Source organism: Salvia hispanica, chromosome 1 (assembly GCF_029641045.1).
Source record: "Salvia hispanica isolate PSC_SH4W2 chromosome 1, Shi_PSC_v1, whole genome shotgun sequence".
Classification (NCBI taxonomy): Eukaryota; Viridiplantae; Streptophyta; class Magnoliopsida; order Lamiales; family Lamiaceae; genus Salvia; species Salvia hispanica.
In genome coordinates this window covers 60847997-60868705 of record NC_142692.1, presented here as the reverse complement: position 1 = coordinate 60868705, position 20709 = coordinate 60847997, and the positions used below count along the sequence as shown (strand labels likewise).

The 20709-nt window shown below is 35.7% G+C and overlaps 2 protein-coding genes and 2 pseudogenes across 2 annotated transcripts; 3 read left to right on the top strand and 1 right to left on the bottom strand.

Annotated features, from left to right (window-relative positions):
* The first annotated feature begins 3895 nt into the window (after window positions 1-3895).
* On the top strand, window positions 3896-4663 carry LOC148934299 (disease resistance protein RPP13-like; annotated as a pseudogene).
* A 1495-nt stretch (window positions 4664-6158) lies between these two features.
* On the top strand, window positions 6159-6731 carry LOC148934298 (putative disease resistance protein At1g50180; annotated as a pseudogene).
* Window positions 6732-7122: 391 nt separating this feature from the next.
* Window positions 7123-9187, top strand: LOC125219894 (mitochondrial outer membrane protein porin of 36 kDa-like). The gene is made up of 6 exons (XM_048121986.2): window positions 7123-7242; window positions 7335-7402; window positions 7874-7984; window positions 8147-8233; window positions 8318-8526; window positions 8671-9187. Exons 1-6 carry the CDS (start codon window positions 7188-7190, stop codon window positions 8975-8977), a joined length of 837 nt encoding a protein of 278 aa, XP_047977943.1. The 5' UTR covers window positions 7123-7187; the 3' UTR covers window positions 8978-9187.
* A 200-nt stretch (window positions 9188-9387) lies between these two features.
* LOC125219892 (serine/threonine-protein kinase PBL34-like) lies at window positions 9388-12463 on the bottom strand. Its single transcript, XM_048121985.2, has 6 exons — window positions 11724-12463; window positions 10979-11313; window positions 10740-10875; window positions 10416-10552; window positions 10210-10333; window positions 9388-10098 (listed from the first exon to the last, which is right to left on the bottom strand). The coding sequence occupies exons 1-6, from the start codon at window positions 11905-11907 to the stop codon at window positions 9572-9574; spliced, it is 1443 nt and encodes a 480-aa protein (XP_047977942.1). The 5' UTR covers window positions 11908-12463; the 3' UTR covers window positions 9388-9571.
* Between the last annotated feature and the right edge of the window lie 8246 nt (window positions 12464-20709).

Below are 20709 nucleotides of genomic sequence, written 5' to 3'. Positions count from 1 at the left end.
TTAAACCACAAATCAACTCTGATCCAACAAGTCAAATGTGAAAAGCATCCAAAACAAGTAAACAACACCAATCAACATCAAAATGAACTAAAACGAAACACAAACTTCATAACAGCAATATTTAGATGTTCAACACAGAATCAAAAGACGCTGAGCTTCAAACGATGAAGTCTCGGCTCAAAAACCACGAAAACAGAAACTAAAATAACAATTGTCCTTCGCCCTCCGTGAGGACGGTGTTACATAACCGATGCATGAAATTGTCCTTATCAACGAGGTCTTGATAAATGTTTACTTCTTAATCAATCTACGTTAGCATTGAGCATACAATATTAATCATGCACTACTTTGATTTATCAAATGGTGAGGGTTTTTCACAACTCAATAATCCCGATATATTGCGCAGTGGTGATTAATATCTAGTGGTGCTAGGATTGATATTATGTTGAATCGTGTGCGAGGTGAGTCTCATTTGATAATGTTCTCAAGATGAGCACGAAACAAGGTTTTATTATTCAGAACCTAGCTAGTTGGAGTTTGATACTCTATGAATAATAAATGAGCGTTTCATGCTAAGTCCATTCTTGGAATTAATAAGATGTTATGTAATTAAGTCTACAACAGACATTAATTATAATTAATGGATATTTATATCTTAAGCGCTAGAAATGAACAACAACATAGAAATCCGGATAACTTATAATTTAGGATTTGGATGGGCAGTGCAATATTACTTCTGTAGTGGCTGCTCGTAATATTTCAATTTAAGGTTATATTAAATTGAGGTTCAATTTAATTAGTAAAAAACTAATTGGGGGAGGTCAGATCTAAAACCTTCCATAGATCCCTTTTGGGCTCAATATGAACTTAATATAAATAGGAGAATAAATGAGACAGAAAATATACTTTATTTTCTACACAAAATTTTCGTCCCTCTCTCCATATAGAAGAGGACGATTTTTTTCTTCAGCTCTCCTCCGTGAGATTGAATTTTTCTGTCTTATTTATTGAAGTCCTAGTATTCCGGTGAGATCAGCCCACATTGATATCGGAATACAATTCGGGAACCAGCCAAAACATCCATGGTCTAGTACTTGACATCTTCACGAGGAGAAGTAGCGCGCTATCGTCGATTCTTTGGAGACTCATCAAGGTATTATTCCTACTCCGTAGAAAAGTATGTTTTAGGTTTCAATTATACTTAAAGCATGTTTAATTCAAGTTATGAGCATGACACATGTGAAAATTACACGAATAGATTTTGTCTAAATAATCTGTTAAATAGATCGCAATTTTTATCTCATTTATTTGATGTACGATTCCGCTGCCAACCCCTTCACCGGTCCGGCACAGGCAAGCTGCCTAATTGCAACCGGTCCAATCTGGCCGCTGGCATCACGTTGGAGGGTGAAACACCATACCGCCCCGCCAAATACGTCGATATATGGAGGGAGAGCCATTGAGACATTCTGAGACGCCAACGGAAAAGCTCTGGCGGATAACGTGGGTTTTCGTCAAAGTATTAGCCGCTGGTTAGCCCCGGCATGGTCACGCTGGATATACCGCCGACGATGGATCGGACCACGGACCGCCGCCGCCGCCACATGCTCCGCATCCTCCTAGACTTCCCGTTCCACCTCTTTAACCACCGCGTCTAATGCCTCATCCAACACGTGTCGATAGTCGTCGTCAGCCATTTTAAGAGAGTGGATTTGGTGAAATTTTAGATTGGAGATTGGAATGGAATGAAAAAAAATAATGAGGAATGAGTTTATTTATAGAAAATAATAAAGAGATAAAAAATAAAAAAATATTTACTCGCCGGAGGTCGCCGCAGAACCTCCTCCATCGTCCCTTCCACATCGCGCATGCAGCCGCACCCCCTCCCCTGCCCCGGCTCCCCTCGTCCAGTAATGGGCCGCCGGGGCGGCTCCACTGTGGACACTCTTACAGTTCCATCAGTTTTAAAAACTGACTGTCAACAGTGGATTAGTGAAATTTTGACTAGAAGGTTTCATTTGGGATTATTAGTCACCTAAATATTTTCAAATTATTTCGCTAAATAACTACTCCCTCCGTCCCGTTTAAGATGTCACGTTTTCCTTTTTAGTTTGTCCCAACTAAGATGACACATTTCGTTTTTTAGAAACTTTCTCTCTCCAGTTAATACACTCAACCACTTTTTCTCACTCTTATTAAAATATTCATATTTCTTACTCTCTCTATTTTAATATCTACACCTACCTTTTCTCTTTCCAATTAAACATTTTAACCAATAACTCCTAAAATCCTATGCCGGCCAAGAAATGTGTCATCTTAGCCTGGATGGAGGGAGTACATTTTATTAGAAAACTAATATTGTTGTACATAAAACTAGAATCCACATTTCACTAGCATTTTTCATATTTTCTGTTACATTTCTTAAAGCACGAGCCGAGTCAGTTCTTGGCAATTAATCATGGATGGATGGAGTATTCACAAATATCCTTTCAAAATCCCGACAGAGTCCCTTGCTTTTGAGTGAGTCGTTGGGTTTGCAAGAGTTGGAAACACAGGGAGTCATTGCCAATCCTCTGGAGTCCATGCGTATTCCGGCGAGTCTTTGGATTCGCTAGTCTTGAACTCGGCGAGTCTTTGGATCAGAAATTGGAAAGCAGCTCTCCCTCAAAAACACTCATTTCTCTCTCTTTTCGAACAAACAAGAAGAAAATGGTTTACGTGAAGGGACCAGGCCTCTATCGGGATTTATCGAAATTGGAAATCCCTCCATCCGTTAAAATCACGTGTTGACTAAGAAATATATCATCTTAACTAAAAAAATTATTAAACAACAAATTATGGACTAGCCCTAGATAAATTATATGCTTCTGTTCATGATTACGAATTCCTTTTTGACACATACTTACAAAAATTATTAATTTAAAAAGTTGGTAAAATATAAGTCATATATATATAATATTAAATTTATAATGAAATGAGAAATAAATCAATTTGTGAAATATGTAGTCTATTTATCTATATAGAAGTATGAAATACTATAATACTCTCTCTATTTTGTCATAAATGAGACACTTCTTTTGAATATGTGATTAAAGGAAAATCTGGCCACCCGCTGAGAGACTTTCGACCTTAATCCGCAAGCCCGATCGAGTAGGATTAGTCGAATTCCGTCAAAGGCAGGTTCAGTACACATGTGGTCAAACAAAAAAAAAAGGAATTTATATTTAAAAAATTAAAGTGGAGAGAGTAAAGTATGTGGGAAAATAAGGTACTACCTCCGTCCACCAAAATTTGTCTCACTTTGACCCGACACGGGTTTTAAGAAATGTAATGGAAAGTAAGTTGAAAAAGTTAGTGGACTGTGGATCCTACTTTTATATATTAGTTTTATAATAAAATGTGAGTAGGAATGAGTTAGTGGAAAAATGTTAAAAGTGAAATGGGACAAATTTTGGGGAACGGACGGAAATGGAAAAATGGGACAAATTTTGGTGGACGAAGGTAGTAAGATAAAGAAAAATTAGTTTTTGCTAAATAGGTAAATAGTACTCCCTCCGTCCCATTGAAGATGACTCACTTTCCTTTTTAGTTTGTCTCAACTAAGATGACCCATTACTTAAAATGGAAACACATTTATCTCTACTTTATTCATTCTCTCTTACTTTACTCTCTCCTCTCAACACACAAAATAAATTTGCATAAAATCTCGTGCCGCCCAAGAAAGGGGTCATCTTCCTTGGGACGGAGGGAGTACTCACTTATGGTGACATTCCAAAATGGAGAGTGACTCGCTTATGGTTGGACTGAGGGAGTATCTATTCACGGACCGATTAAAATGGAAAAAATAGACTCATTGCCAAATGGAGAGATGCTATGCTCTAGCTTCCCAAAGCGCATGTACTATCTCGGCAAAATTGGGGATGAGATCGAGTCGATCCGCTCTAGGCTTGACGCGATTGACAAAAGCCGCAATAGGTATGGGATACAGATTGTGGAAGAGGCTGAGATGTCGCAAGTTGAATTGCGGCGGCGGTTGTGTCCTTGGGAAAAAGACGAAAACCTGGTCGGCATCGAAGATGCTTTGTAGAAGGTGCTGCGAGATTCGATTCTGGATAAGAAGAAGATACAAGGCATGGGTGGCATTGGGAAATCGACACTTGCTCGTGAGATATTCAACCACTCTAACATCGTTGCTGGTCCGTTCAATCGGCGTGGTTGGGTTGTGGTGTCGAGTGAATTTACGCCACAAGAGACGATCAAGCAGCTAATTTTCCAGCTGTGTAGATCGGGGGAGGAGAAAAAGGAACTGCTTGATGAAATCCAGATATTGGAGAAGTCGATGAAGCACAAGATGTATCTCCTACAAAACCTTCAAGAAATGCTTCACAAACAACTTGAGGGAACAAATTATTTCATAGTTATAGACGACGTGTGGAAGCAACAACATTGGGATTATTTATATTCATTAAGAAAGTCCAATCATTTTATGAAGTTTTCTCTCGTGAAGATGATACGGGAAAAGGAGTGAAGAAGAAGAGAGGTTAAGTGGTTAAGAAGATTAGTGAATAATGAGTTAATTGAGCTGTCAATTAGTTAGCTGATTAGTTAGCTGAGCTGGCAGCTTATCCCCAATAAATAGGGTCTGTAATCACAATTGACATTTTATGCTTAATGAAATGAAATCTATCCTTCTCTGTTATCTCTCTATCTCTCTCAACATGCTGTAACCGCCGGTGACCTTCACCGGCCAGGCTCCGGTACCTTCTTCGGTGGCTGTTCAGACCCCAGCCGCCCTAGTTTGTACCAGAAGACTGAATGCATTAAAATTGGGCTCGACCGATCTGTTCGATCGATTCAGTAGTGAATCGATATTTGGTTTGGTCCGGTTTGCATATGAAAACTTGTGAAAATATCATGCTATTTTTAATTGGAAAAACTCAATTGTTTGATCATGACACAAAGACCTATTGGATCAGTATTTTAATCAAAAACTCGATTCCGATCCAAAACCAAACTGAAATTTAAAATTTGGTTCGGTTTAAATTTGAAGCAAATTTTGAATTTTTTATTTGGTACGATTCAGAAATATAAAAATCGAAAATACCAAAAACTATATATATATATTTTTAATCATGTTACTCTTTTCTATCCAATAAAAATATGAGCATTTTTTTTTTCCATTCGTCCCATAAAAATATGAGAATTTTCATACCGTCCACAATTAAACATTAATATTAATATGAGTCTCACCATCGACTACCACTACTTTTAGCTACCATTCATATCACTCTTACTTTATCAATCGTGTATTAATTTCCATGCCATCCCAAATTATCATAGTTTTATGGGACGGATGGAGTATAATATATTATAACTATAAACAAACTCTATGTGTTGATGTATTAATAAATGTAGTACACCCCCCGTCCCTTAAATTTTCTCACATTTTGACCGGACACGAGTTTTAAGAAATACTATAATGGAAAGTGGGTTGAAAAGTTAGTGGAATGTGAGTTCTACGTTTAAATACTTCATCCGTCCCACAATAAGAGTCACATTTTGCCATTTAGGTTCGTTCTACAACAAGAGTCACATTTCATTTTTACCATAATGGTAAGTAGGTCTCCACATTCCACTAAACTCACTTCACTTACATTTTATTATAAAACCAATATAAAAAAAAATGGACTTAATTATTCGACTAACTTTTTCAATCCACTATTCTTTAAATTTCTTAAAACTCGTATCTACATTAAATGTGACTTTTATTGTGGGACGTAGGGGGTATTAGTTTTATACTCTACAAATTATGAGTGAGAATGAGTTAGTGTAATGTGGGGTACACTACAAAAATAGTAAAAAGAAAAAAGTAAAATGTGATAAATTTTTAAGGACGGAGGTAGTAATATTTAGATTTAAATATTGTAGTAATTGTTTGATATGTTAATTGGTTGATACGATATATGGAGTATATTTTAGTGACAATTATAGAAAATTAATTTTTTTTTCAATACAATGATCACTAATTGCTCAAATGACGATATAGACTATCATCGAATACGGCTTTCCACGTAATTCTAGATGTATCCAGAATTACAGTGCTTCTAAAACATTGTTTATGTCCTTACAGATAAAATATGTAAATTAATTATACAACCCGCAACAAGATTAATACAGAGCATGATGAATATGTGCTTGAGATGAAACTTCTAGACCTCGAGAAAAGTTGGAAATTGTTCTTGAAGAAGGCATTTATAAACAACACCAATGGCACATGTCCAGAAGAATTAGAGAGTATAGACCGACAAATCTTGGGAAAATTTGATGGTTTGCCATTAGCAATTAGTGTGATAGGAGGCTTGCTTGTGGTTTGTTCCTCAAGAATGGCAAAAGAATGGCAAGTAGTTCTCGATCAAATAGATTCCAATATCCCGTCAAAAACATACCAAATATTTTGGGGTTGAGTTATCAAAATTTATGTCCTCAACTGAAATCATGCTTTTTTATGTCTAGCCTTTTTCAAGGAAGACTTTATTATCCCTTCAAATAAGTTAATAAGCATATAGCATGCACAAAGTTGATCAAAGAGAAATGTAGTAGATGTATTGAGCATATTGGAAGAGGTTATTTGAATGAGTTGATTAATCGAAACATGCTTCATTCTTCAAATTCAGGATCTCACCATCGATGGTCAAGTTAAAAATTTTATGATTTGTACGTTGCATAGGTAAAAAGTTAACAATATTTAAACACATGATGGATTGTATTAAAATGAAACACGAATGAAACCTTTTGTATGAGTCATGTAAACTTCAAACTTTTTGTATTAATATAAAACAAAGGTGTAACATTGTGTATAAGTGATGTATTTACTCTTACAATTTGTATAAATATGAAACAAAGGTGTAACATTTTGTATAAGTGATGTATTTATTACCCCTACAATATATTTTATACGATTAATTAGATCAAATCAAAATTGAATTATACAAAAAAAATTAGTAGTAGACTATGACCAAAAAATTGAAGCTTCCCAATTGGAAAATTGGTTTTTATCAAAAAATCAATCAATATAATTTTAGCTCTAAACAGCATAATTTGACGCAACAAATTAGGATCAGAAATTTGCAAAGTAGCTCTCCATCAAAAACACTCATCTTTCTCTTTCCCAACAAAACAAGAAGAAAATGGTTTACGTGAAGGGTCCTGGCCTCTACTCCGACATTGGCAAGAAAGCCAGAGGCGAGTTCTTTTTATTTATTTCCTTTTGCATTTTTCAACCTTTTGCTCTCTCTATGCCATGTAATTTACCCAATTTTCGTCGATTTTTTCAGATCTTCTTTACAGGGATTACCAGGGCGATCGGAAGTTCACTCTCAGTACTTTGACTTCAAATGGAGTGGTTAGATTCTTATAAATCAAAAAATTGTATCTCGATTGAATTGCATGCAATCGAATAATGAAACTCTTTTTAGCTGTTGGAATTTAGAATCTTTTTGTGTTTGTGCTTAAATTTTCCCCTAATTGCTTTTTTTATCCAGACTAAACATGTTAACGGTGGATTGTTATCTATGCAATTGGCTTTGTTTTATGTTTATGTGATGTGTAAATAATTCAATGATATAGTGTTTGCACTTGCAACTGTGTATGATGTAGTACTTGTTTTGTTTAATCCGCACTTCAATGTTTCTCTTGTTTTTGTTTTTTTATAGATTGAGACAATTTTTATCTTCTGATATGCAATTAAGTTTTCTGGATAGGATGATATGAGACTCTTGTTTCACTTGTTTCTTTGTTGTGCCACTTGCACAAAATTGCGTCGTTTGGTTATTCGCGCATGGATCTGATTGTTGCACTTGTATTTTCCGTACAGGCCATTACCTCGTCTGGGATTCAGAAGGGTGATTTGTTTGTAGCTGATATTAGCACCGTTCTAAGGAACAAGAACATCACGACCGATGTGAAAGTGGATACCAGCTCCAATGTTAGTTGTTTTGATTTTTTTTTTCTTGGTGATGAATGGTTATAGCTAATCATAGCATTGGTGTGTAAAAGAAGGCCTAGAAACAGATGATCAACTGTCCTACTGCAGGTTAAAACAACCTTGATTATGCAGATCATTTATCTGTCGTTATTAATGTTGCAGGTGTTCACAACTGTCACTGTAGACGAGCCTGCTCCAGGGGTGAAGGCGATCTTTAGCTTTGTCGCTCCAGATCAAAAGTCCGGCAAGGTCTGTGCTGCTTCAATTTTGTTGTGTTGTTTGAGAGTGAACTGCAGGACTATATTCCGGGTCGTTGGTAACTTGTGATGACAGGTGGAGCTTCAATATCTACACGAGTATGCTGGAATCAGCACGAGCCTCGGGTTTACTGCTAAACCGACTGTCAACTTCTCTGGTGTGGCCGGAAATCACCAGGCCACAGTTGGCACTGACATTTCTTTCGACACTGCTACCGGGAATTTCACCAAATTGAACGCTGGAATCAGTCTCATCGCTACTGACCTAATTGCATCCTTGATGGTGTGAGTCTTCAGTTCTCATCTCAATTTTTCGTGTATATAAAGATAGCATTGGATATGAGCTTGGCTGTCTGTCCAATTGCCTTGCACGAGTTTTAGTGTTTATTCGATTACCATGTTTGTTGGGATTCACCCCTTTTTGGACAGGAACGACAAGGGCCAGAGCGTCACAGCGTCCTACTTCCACATGGTCAGCCCGCTGACGAACACCACAGCAGGAGCGGAGTTCACTCACGGTTTCTCGAGTAATGAGAACACCCTTACGTTCGGGGCGCATCATATGATGGATCTTACAACTGGGGTGAAGGCTCGAGTGAATAACTACGGCAAGGCGAGCGCGCTTCTGCAGCACGAGTGGCGCCCGAAATCCCTCGTTACCATCTCCGGCGAGGTCGACACCAGAGCTATAGAGAAGAGTGCCAAGATTGGGCTGGCTGTGGCCATCAGACCCTGAAAAATTCACAAGTAAATTATTGGCGGCAGCTTATCTTTTGGAGTTAAAACAGAGCTAGCAATAAAAGTGATGGTCGTCTATTGATTATGATAAATTGTTAATAATTCTTTTTGGAAGTTGTAATCTACATTACCATTTCTTATTTAATTTCATCAATCTTATCCATTCATAACTATTTCAAAAGCAATATTTAAGGTTAAGTTATGCTAATTGATGTGATGATAGCAATACTTTTCAATTTGAAATGAAATTTACGAACCATGTGGTGTTTATTTAGCTAGTACTAATATTTCACGGTTTCTTGATTCCAATTTGCCTATTGCCTTCTACTTTATTGGGTTTGGTATTTAATTAAAGTGTTGATATTCTTGCAATGCGATATAAAAGTGGTCATTTTTGACAAGAAATCATCCCAACTCAATGGAAAAATGAATTAGAAAATCAATCAGAAACATGTGGGAGCGTTGGAAAGATTAGGGCAAATTATGATCGAAGCCCCCACTTACAAGAGACTATCTACAACACTAAATATCTCGTTTTTACCCTTACCACAACACGAATTCCTTTTTTTTCACCTTCAACAACACAAACTAGCTATGGTTTACCGTTTGGTTTCGGTGAGTTATGAGCATACTGGTGGTAAGGTGAGGCATGGGACCCGTTTGGTATCGAGAGGCTTCTCGGGTGCTGCTGCAGCTGCCCGTTTCTCGAGAACGATCCCTGCGTTCTCAGCCCGTTGTTCTTCCCATTGGCGTTGGCGCTGACCCGGTCGGCCTGCATCGTCTGGAAGTAGTACGACGAGCTCGCCATGTCCTTGAGGTTTGGGAGGGGCTTTAGGGCTTCGACCACCTCACTCATCAAGGGCCGGGCTTTGGGGTCACGGCTAAGGCAACGGGCCGCCAACTGGGCAGCCTTTTGAGCGCCTTTGATGGAGAAATGGCCTTCGAGGCGAGGATCTATCAAACGGTAAAAGCGTTTCCGGTCGCCTAGATGGGGACGGGCCCATTCCACGAGGTTGTGCTCCCCGTTCGGACGGTTCTTGTCCATTGATCTCCGGCCCGTGACCACTTCGAGTAGGACGACGCCAAAGCTGTATACGTCACTTTTTGATGTAAGATGTCCTGCGTGGAATCGGAGACGAGATGATCATAATCGAATTGATCAGACAAATATAAACCATCTACGCTAGATAGCTTGAATCAGAAGGCAATGAGAAATGAAGGTACATTTACCAGTCATGACGTATTCGGGGGCTGCATAACCGTATGTTCCCATCACTCGTGTAGACACGTGAGTTTTTCCTTCATCGGGGGCATCTTTAGCAAGTCCGAAATCGGAGAGTTTGGAGTTGTATTCCTTTAAGAATGCGATAGGGCCGTCAAATGAAAAATCTCAAAATCTAGCAATGATACACGTGGAGACCAAAGGTTAAACTTACAGCATCAAGCAAGATGTTAGATGTCTTGAAATCACGATATATCACTGGTCTTTCTGCCTCCTCATGGAGAAACGCGAGCCCTTTAGCAGCCCCTAGAGCTATTTTCATCCTGATCGACCACGGAAGTGGCAACGACCCTACAATCAACAATAGTCGTATATGCGTTATATATTGAAGAATAATCGACAATGACGCCTACCAGCAAGAAATAACAAACTACTATTAGGTATATAAAACGCGCAAACACAGACTACAGAAGTAACGACAAAACTTGGATGTAAACGAAGTAAGGAACAAGAAACCAAAAGAAGACCGGGGTTATACTTCTGAAAAGGTGGTTCTCCAAGCTTCCTCTGGGCATGAACTCATAGACGAGCAGCCTCTGGTCATCTTCGATACAGTAGCCTATTAATTTAACCAAATTAGGATGAACGAGATCACCTAAAAAGTTCACTTCAGCCTGCCAAACAAAATAGCAAGTCGGAATCATCGGACGTATACAACAAACAAACAACACTAGTACTGAAAGAAGAACAAAGAGCGAAATTGGCAAAGCATCAAACCAGCCATTCTTTATGACCCTGAAGTCCATCATGATTAAGGGTTTTGACGGCGACTGTGAGTCCCGTCCCAGGTTTAACAGGAGCTGTGCCATTCTCTTCGATCCACCCCTTGAATACACAACCAAAACCCCCCTCGCCAAGGAGAGATTCTGGTCTGAAATTCCTAGTTGCCAACTTGAGGTCTATAAACGTGAACTTGCGCAGCCGAGAAGAAACTTTGAGTTCTTCTTCGAGTTTGCTGCTGGAAGAATTGCTTTCAGCATTGCTAGTTGTGGTGGATGGGACTACCGGGGCAACCGGCTGATCTTTACTTGTCCCGTTTGTAGATTTACTTTCTGCTCAAATTGGCAAATGAAGAAGTGCTTGATAAGTAAAACACAAACAGCACCATCATAATAAGCCTAAAATGAATAGCTTGATTAAGCTAACACAAGAAGATTGAAACATTTTAAAGCTCAGACAGATATTTTCTCTGCTCCAATCATCCATTCATCAATGTTCTTATCATGCTTTCTCACTGCACCTACATTGTTGCTAACAAAATCTCATATACCTACTCCTACCTTCACACAAAGATTCACATCAAACTACCAACTAACAGATAATGATCAATTCTTGTGGATATTTTTAGCACAATCCCCTCAGGACCACCAAATCAACTAAACAGACATGAAACAAGAAGATAAAAATGGATTAAACTAGAACCATGTTATAATAAGATTAACACAAAATGGGGGAATTTTACCATGAGGGGTGATGCCACTAAGAGAGTTATCAACTTTAGATCTTGAAGAAATACAGCTACCAATAAACCTCAATTTAATCCAACAACCAGTCTCCTCCGCAGCATCATCATCTCTCTTCTTCCTCCCCTTAGATTTATCAACACCCCAAGATTCAACCTTTAAGCCATCATCAGCTAACCCCATCTTCCACCCAAGCAAAAATCATCAAAAGCTTCCAAGATTTCCCAACTTCCCACCTCCTCTTTGAACACCACTCAAATAATCATCCAAATCCCACAGAATCACCTCAAACAAACCATACCCATCTCAGAAAATAAGTCAAAGATCACTTTTTTAATCTCTCTTCAAGAAACCCAAATCTCCAATAGTCGAGTTTTCCTCTTATTAAAATCCCCCAAAAAGAATTAGTATTCAGGGGACAAAATCAGCTAGGGCCAAACACCACAAAATATTACCAGAATATTTCTCACACCTCCAAGAAACTATCTTTTCCTATCAAATTCAAACCCAAATTTTGGCGAATAAGTGAAAGTCTGGTTGAAAGTATTGGCTGAAAATCTCACTGAGAGAAGAGGTACGAAGAGCTCAGAGATTGCAGATCACATGCTTGAAAAAAAAGGTTGCAGTTGCACTGTGCAACAAGCAAAGCTGGAATCAAATGGAAATAGTCAAATAATTAGTGATTATCATATCACTTGAAAAAGGAAAATAGAAAAAATTAAAAAATAAATAGTGCCACCACTACCCAGAATTGTCTCCTCTTGAGAATAAAAAGGTAAAAGTATATCAGCTGTCACTAAATTTATGGTGACTGTTTCATATTCAATAGCAGAATGAATAAGAAATTTAGTTCTCCAATTGGAAAATGTCTTCTATTTGTGTGATGTGTGTAATAATTATTCATGTACGAAAACAAAACGAAAAATAATTATTTAAAAAAAAAAAAAATCTCATTTGTGAATGACACAATCTTAATATAAATTTGAAAAAATATACTTCTTCCGTCCCATAACAGATAGCACACTTGAGAAATGACACGTGATTTTAGAACACTCCCAATGGTCGGGCTAAAAACTCCCTTATTTCTCCCTAACTCCTGCCACATCAGCGCCACATCAGCACCAAAATTTATCCCCAATTTTTAGCCAACTTTTAGCCAACTGCTCCAATAGTTTCTCCCTTATTTCTCCCTTATTTCTCCCTAACTCAACATTTCATTTTTACATCATTACTAATTTAATTGTTTTATTTTTGTATATAATAAAGCTAGCTAATTTATAAGACAAGACAAATAATAGTAATAAAGTTCGTTGTATTAAACACGAGTAAAAAATTACAACGACGAAAATTAAAAAAAAAATAGTACAGGAACGGAAAAAAAAATTCAAAGTAAAAAAATTCAAGGGCGGTGGGCGCGGTTTCTATTTGCCCACAATTCTTCGATCATATCGTGTTGTAGTGCTCGATGGGCCTCCTTTTGGTGTATGTCCATGAACGCCTTGAACCGTTCATGTTCGTTGTACGGTACACCCCGGCGGGCGGACTCGGACTCGGTTGAGACACCGTGACTCGATGATGCAACACTGGTGTCGTTGGGGACGCCTTCGTGTTCATCCTCGATGATCATGTTATGCATGATGATGCACGCATACCTCCTCTTCGGAAGAAGAATGAGATATCTCCTCGTCGGACCGAGAATGAGAAGATGATTCAGAATTCATTAAATATAGATGGAGAGAGAGAAAATAAATGAAGAGAGAAAAGGGATGAGGATGAGGAGAGAATGAAGAGAGAAAAGGGATGAGGATGGGGAGAGAATGAAGAGAAGGTGTGTATTTATAGGGGGGGAAATTAAAAAAAAAAAAAAAAAAAAAAAAAAAACTATTTTTATCGCCGGATTATCGCCCACAGTGGTCGGCGATAATCCGGCGATAATCCGGCGAATTTTCGGGAGTTGGCGTAAAATCGGTAGGAATTTCGCCGAAAAATCGCCGAACTCCTCCCAATGGCCGGCTATAAGTCGGCGATATCCGGCGAAAAATCGCCGGATTTTCGCCGTCGCCATTGGGAGTGCTCTTAAGAGATGTTGTTTTGTATGTTAAATAGAGAGAGAAAGTAATATATTTATATTAGTGTGAGAGAGAAAAAATAGATAAGTAGGAAAAAAATAAAAGAAAAAGAAAATATAGTTTGATACGAAGGAGAGAGATAAAAAAAAAAAAGTTACATTCTATTTTTAGTCTAAAAGACTAATTTTGATGAACAGTTAAAAATTAGAAAATATGGATGCATGTTCAGAAACATCTTGCTTTATGTAGAATTAAGATTAATAGTAAAGCAAATCGGAGCCTGCCCAGAGAAACGAGCAAAACTTGTTTTATTCATGTTAAACAAATGAAATACTAATAGTTAATATTTTTGTCTCTTTTTCACCTTCTTTTTTATAATGTATGAATGAAATGTTTATGTTTTTGGATTTCTTCATTGCACTTTGGTTTTAATTTTGCCTATTTACCTCTTTCGCGTTTAAAAGAGCATTTGTCTTTTCTCGTAGTCATTTGGTTCTACTAAGAACTCTCTTGAAGTTAGAACTGAAAACCAATCTAAATATTTGGATCATAAAATAGATGGTCTAGATTTACTGTTTTTTATTACTCCTACTAGTTTCCATGTTAAGTGAGTATCAGTTTAAGAATATAATAGGAATACGGAGAATATCGGAGACAATTAGTTAAATATAACCTCATTCCCTCTACCAAAAAAAAATATCTCAAAACATTTTATTCTCCAAACCTATAAACTCATTTTTTCACCTTTTTCAGACCTATTTATTATGTTTTGAGAATTTTTAACTATCCTTCCATAAAATTAAGTAATAAATAGATCTGTGTATTCTTAAATGTGTATTAGTCAACTTTATCTAACTTATTGATTTTATATTGAACATACTACATATAGGCTATAGCTAATATATACTCCATATTATATGGACCGCGTATGGTCATATACGCAAGTGGAAAACTAGTGTACGAAAATATGGAACACTGAGCTAGGGTCATATGCGGAGAAGTCTAGATATACCACGTGACAATATGACGTGGTATGCTCCACTAGTATTATTTTGCAAAATGGAAATATATAGCATACATGATCAAATGCTTATAATGGTATAATATGATGTTTTAAGGAAACTTTTACAATTCCCATATATGAGTATATATAATCAGAGTCTCATTATTCACAAATCCAGTCTTGAGGACCGAACTAGAGATCAAATTAGGGCCCTCCATTTTATTAATCTTGTGGTTAGAATTAATTTACAATTAATTTAATATATTTAATTCAATAAATTTTATTTTATTTTAATTTTTTAATTTTTTTTATTCAATAAAAACTTGTCTGAGTAAATAATGACTATATTCACAAAATAATGAACTACATGAAGTATGTTATGAAGTAATTTTGACATGTTATTGAAATACTTACACCATCCCACGTTACTTGAGTCACTTCTTTTTCGCACTCATTTTGAAAAAATAATAATAAATAGTTAAAGTGGAGATAAAGTAAAGTAAGAAAGAGAATAATATACTTAAGACTCTTAATTGTATTATTCTCTTTCTTACTTAATTTTATCTCCACTTTAACTATTTATTATTATTTTTTCAAAACGAGTGCGAAAAAGAAGTGACTCAAGTAACGTGGGACGGAGGGAGTAGTACATTAATGATACAACAAATTTTTGTGTTAAACGTAAAGCGGTAGTAATGAACCAAATGAACGTTAGTAATAAAGTAAATATGATATTTTATTGAAATACAATGTTAATTGTGTTAAACGTCAAGCAATAGTAATGAACTTATTACTTCATGCTATTACTTCATTCAATTAGTTTATTACTCCTTCCATCCCATTTTAGGAGTCCCGGTCTACTACTTTTGGATGTCCCACTTTAGGAGTCCGGTTAGAATATTCCATAGATGGTAATAGGCCCCACATTCCATTCACCTTTTTCCACTCACATTGTATTATAAAATGTGGGTCCATTAATTGATTATATCTTTATATATATTTAAGTATTATCTTCGTTATTTTATAGTAGTAATTGTTTTTTATTGTTTAGTAATTATAATAGACTACATAATTAAGTTTTATCTTCTTAATTTTATAGGTGATGTTAAATAATATAATCTCATTTTAATGGCATGAAATAAGATTATAATTATCACACCCCAACCAATCCCTTTGACGTATATTCATATAATTATATAAATATGAATTTTTTAAGCAATTAATCTAGATGTGAAATCGTAAAACACCCATATAAAATAAACCCAGAAATCAACATTTATCTATTTCATATTTCAAAACATTTTGAACAATATTGAAACTCTCTCACCACTCTATATGTTATACATTGGTCTACATGCAAAATGATGAGGACGAGAAGGTTGATAAAATGCATCAGCCGCCAACCCTGATAACACGTGAAGTTTCTAAAACTCATATCAACCAAAACATCATCGATATCTTTGCCTGAAAAATATTAGTGGTTTATATGAGCCACAACTCAGCGTATAAAAATTTCACATTTAATTTCACGTCACAGAAATATCCGGCATATTCTTTAACCACAATATATATATATATAAGGGTGCATTAAGGTCCTTACACCCCCTTAGTCTTAAACTTAACACTAATATCAGCCCTTGGATTAATGATTTGGATGGTTATGATTTAAAACATCCGTCCTACATTAATACATATTTTTGCTACATTACATGGGTAAAATGGGAAAGACACAAACTCAAGTATCGGTTTTAAACTGCATGTCCATAATTTCTGCCATTTAATTAAAACTGTCGATTTGTATCCCTCTCTCTCCCCATCAAATCACAATTGTGTCTCCCCAAATTCTCTCTCATCAAAAACCCTTCCATCCCCATTCTTCCACCCAAATCTCGTCAAAGCCCTAATCTTCAACAATTGAAGACGCCGCCGAAAGAGTTGCTACAAATCGAAGCCGCGAAGTGTATGTGGTCGAGTTGGTGTGTCGATTGAATCAAACGGTTTACTGTTTTGCCCATTTGAAGACGAACGCGAACAAGGTTAGTCGATTGAGCAGAGTTTCGGTTATTAATTCGCGAAATCAACCACAGACGTAGGGTTTCCGTGGTGATGGAAGTTTATGTTGTTTGGGATATTTGAATCTGTGATTTTCAGTGTTTTTTAGTAAATATTTGAATTTTTTTTCTGGGTTTCATTTTTTTTTGTTTTTCGAAATATAGTTGATTATTTGGTTGTATATGTTTGAATCACTAGTTTTTCCAGCCCGTAATGTTCATTTTGTTTACCGTCAATGGTTTCCAACAACATATCTCCACAACTGCTACATCATCTAACTCTTCGGCTTACATTATTTCACTAATATAGTGCATTATCTGCTTGTCTACACAGTTTGCATTTGATCTATTTGTTCATAAACAATGCGGTGTTTAAAGTAGTACATTAACTTGTTTTAAAGAGGTAGATTAACTGGTTTATACACCTGATCTATTTTTACATTGTACCATTCAAGAGGTACATTAACTTGTTTTCTCCACGACATTAACATGGCTTCTGACATGTCTCTATATCGTCTACATCATTTAACTATGCCTCTTACATTATTTGTTTTTTTAGCTGTGCTTGTACATTAATCTACTAAATGCTACATTATTTGGTTACATCTTGCATTTATATATGATTTCTGATTTCTGTATACATTATTCCACTGATTTGCTACATCAATATATATGTTTGTACATTAGGTTGAGATACATTATTTAGGAAGATTTTTAAAATTATTATCTACTAATGTGCTACATTATTATGTGTTGTAGTATGCTCTGTTACATTAATACATTTGTTGAGTTACATTATAGCTTCTTAAGATTACAATATTTGCTTACATTAGGATTTGATACATTATTTAAGAAAATGTTTACATTATTTTAAACTGATAAGCTTATTTATTGTGTTAAACTATGCTATGTTACGGTAATACATTTGTTAAGTTATATTATTTGCCGTCTGTGGTTACAGTAGGCCTTGCGTATATTTACACTAATTCACATTGATGTGTTACATTATAGTTTCATATTTTTAATAATATAATAATGTGTTTATTATTAATGTATCATTTAAACTAATCAATGTATACGTTTTTAAATAGGTACAAAGAGGACCACAATTGATTTTGATGATGACTTTGACGATGACATGCTCATTGCATTAGCACACCGGCTGCGACAAGAAATGCTTGAAATCATGTAGGACGATGATGTGGTAAAACCTAGGTGAAGCAAGAAGGACAACACTTGTACTTGAGGAGTTGTGCAACAAAGTTGGTGAAGCTGACGTAGATGCTCAAACAAAGTTCGTGAAGCCAAGGAAGATGCTCAAGCCCCGAAAAATAGTGAACGCAGTGAATGCTTCTGGAAAAGTATGTTCAAAATTATAATTTGAAATGAGTACCCTGAATGTTAGACTTTATTTGTGGGAACCAAAGATTGGTTTGTTGTTTTATATTAGTGATGTGGTCGCTTTTGAAAACTTGTACTGGTAATACTTTTGGTACTTTTTGTTTTCAGAACTAAGTTAAACACGACTCTATTATAGATTAATGTAAACTTCGTTCACGAGTAATAGTGTTACTATATTAAACCAGATACAGTACACTTTTTGTGTTCCCTAATATTTCGTTATTTGAAGGGAAATATGTACATTAATCAAATGATAAGGGAATGGTAAAATATAAACTTCGTTCCATTAGTAATGTAACAAAACTACAAAAAATCATACATAAACGATTTCTAATTTTAAATTAAAATTACATTGTTTGAGGGAAATAGATACATTACTGAGGCAGAATTGAGGGAAATAGAAACATTGTTGAGGCATAATTGATTCTATAATGAATACATCTAAATTTGTAGTGAACAAATGCGACTGTAATAGTTTGATATTCCTTCTTAAAGAAAACAGATATAAAGTCACCATTATGTTGAATAATGTAGTAGCTAATAGACAATAATGTATATAAAAAATGGAATAATGAAGACATTAAATCAGAGCGTTCAAAAAAAAACATATGTACCAAAAAAATATATGTACCAAAAGTATACATTACTTGACAACACCAAAATACATTAAACGCAATATTTCGTTTGTTAGAATCAAATACGGAAAATGCGGGAACTAGAGCCTAGCCTTATGGATAATTTAACCCTACGGGAATGGGACTAACTCACGCCCTTTTGTGAAAGTTGTGTCAATGAACCTAGTACTACAACCGAGCCCCTTGGACTACTAAACCCTAGGGGAAAGGTGTTACTTTCCGGCATTTGGGATGTAATACGATTCTAATTTACTTTGAAACTGACAAGTACATTAAAAGCAATTTTTCTTACATTAAAATCAATTTGTGAATTATATGGAACTAGACCCTAGCCCTACGGATAATAAAATCCTACGGGAATGGAACTAACTCCCGGCCTTTATCAAAGTTGTGTCACTGAATTTGTACTACAACCTAGTCCCTTGGACTACTAAACCCTAGGGGGAAGGTATAAACTTCCGGCACAAATATAACTACACGTAAAACTATTACCTCATTACAGGAGGTATTCCTACATTACAAAACCAAAATCGTACATTATGGAAAACCATTATATAATAATTGTGGAAATATATTTCATACGTATAAACGGGTCCTTCTACGATAAAAAATGCAATTTATGTGAAAATGCAAAACTCAACACTATAAAATGCAATTTACATACAACTAAAATGCAATCTGCGAAAATGCATATACAACTAGATTGCATTTTTGTGTTTAAAATATTGCATGTTTTGTGCCACATGGCAGCACCAGATTGGATGTACGTTGTGACGCTAAATAAGGGGACACCCTAGTGCTCCCCTATATATATATATATATATATATATATATATAGGGTTTTGATCTATAAAGACCAGATTTAAATACAAAAACGCAGAACTCGGTCATACGTAGGGCATTTGTAGGTCATAGTTAGTTTATTTTTAGGTCATGCTAACAAAGCATGACCTAAATTGATCTTAACATGACATAAACCCAAATCTTATAATATGACCTAAAACTACTTAATTATGACCTTCCGTGTTTTGGGTTAATTATTGACCATTAGATCATCTAATTCTAGGGCCAAGATTTGGGCTGCATTTCTGGATTTAAATGCATTCTTATTTTGATCATCTCCCTATATATATATATATATATATATATATATATATATATATATATATATATAGGGGTGCACTATGGTGCCACTATAGATAGGATAACACCATACCACCAATATAGCCCGTTAGATCTCATTTATGGACGCCTAGGATTAAGTTTCGTGAAAAAACACGGGTTTGCAGTCTACTGTATTAGATATTGCAGTCGTGGTAAACTGCAATATTGTTGTGGTAAGACTGCAATATTCAATGAACATCACTGCAATCTGGTAACGTAAAATTAGAAATTTCCTATTTTACCCCTCCGTGTTTTTACACGTGGCAGCATGACAAGCACACGATTTTCAGATCCAATGGCCTAAAATGGTGGTATGGTGTTACAATAAAGAGGGTTGTCATCTTAGTACATCCCTATATATATATATAGGGGTGCGATCATATCATAACTCATATTTATGTGATAACCTAATAACCCTATCATTTTATGGGTCAAAAGTATCATTTTTACTAAAAATGATATTTATACACGATAAAATGATATTTTTTCAGCATGCATAAAATGATACTTTTATTCCATAAAATGATATTCTGTTACATAAAATGATATTTTTCGTCCATAAAATGAGGGTTATTAGGTTATCACCATAAATATAAGTTATCATATGATCACATCCATATATATATATATATATATATATATAATGTTGTGATCAATGTCGA

What these genes read in the sequence shown, in the direction of transcription:
- LOC125219894 (XM_048121986.2), top strand. Translation starts at nt 7,188, where the DNA reads ATGGTTTACGTGAAGGGTCCTGGCCTCTACTCCGACATTGGCAAGAAA. An exon ending in CTTTGACTTCAAATGGAGTG is followed by an intron (nt 7,403 to 7,873) that starts GTTAGATTCTTA and finishes TTTTCCGTACAG; the next exon opens with GCCATTACCTCGTCTGGGAT. An exon ending in CTAATTGCATCCTTGATGGT is followed by an intron (nt 8,527 to 8,670) that starts GTGAGTCTTCAG and finishes CTTTTTGGACAG; the next exon opens with GAACGACAAGGGCCAGAGCG.
- LOC125219892 (XM_048121985.2), bottom strand. Translation starts at nt 11,907, where the DNA reads ATGGGGTTAGCTGATGATGGCTTAAAGGTTGAATCTTGGGGTGTTGAT. An exon ending in AGGGTCATAAAGAATGGCTG is followed by an intron (nt 10,876 to 10,978) that starts GTTTGATGCTTT and finishes TTTGTTTGGCAG; the next exon opens with GCTGAAGTGAACTTTTTAGG. An exon ending in CTAACATCTTGCTTGATGCT is followed by an intron (nt 10,334 to 10,415) that starts GTAAGTTTAACC and finishes GCATTCTTAAAG; the next exon opens with GAATACAACTCCAAACTCTC.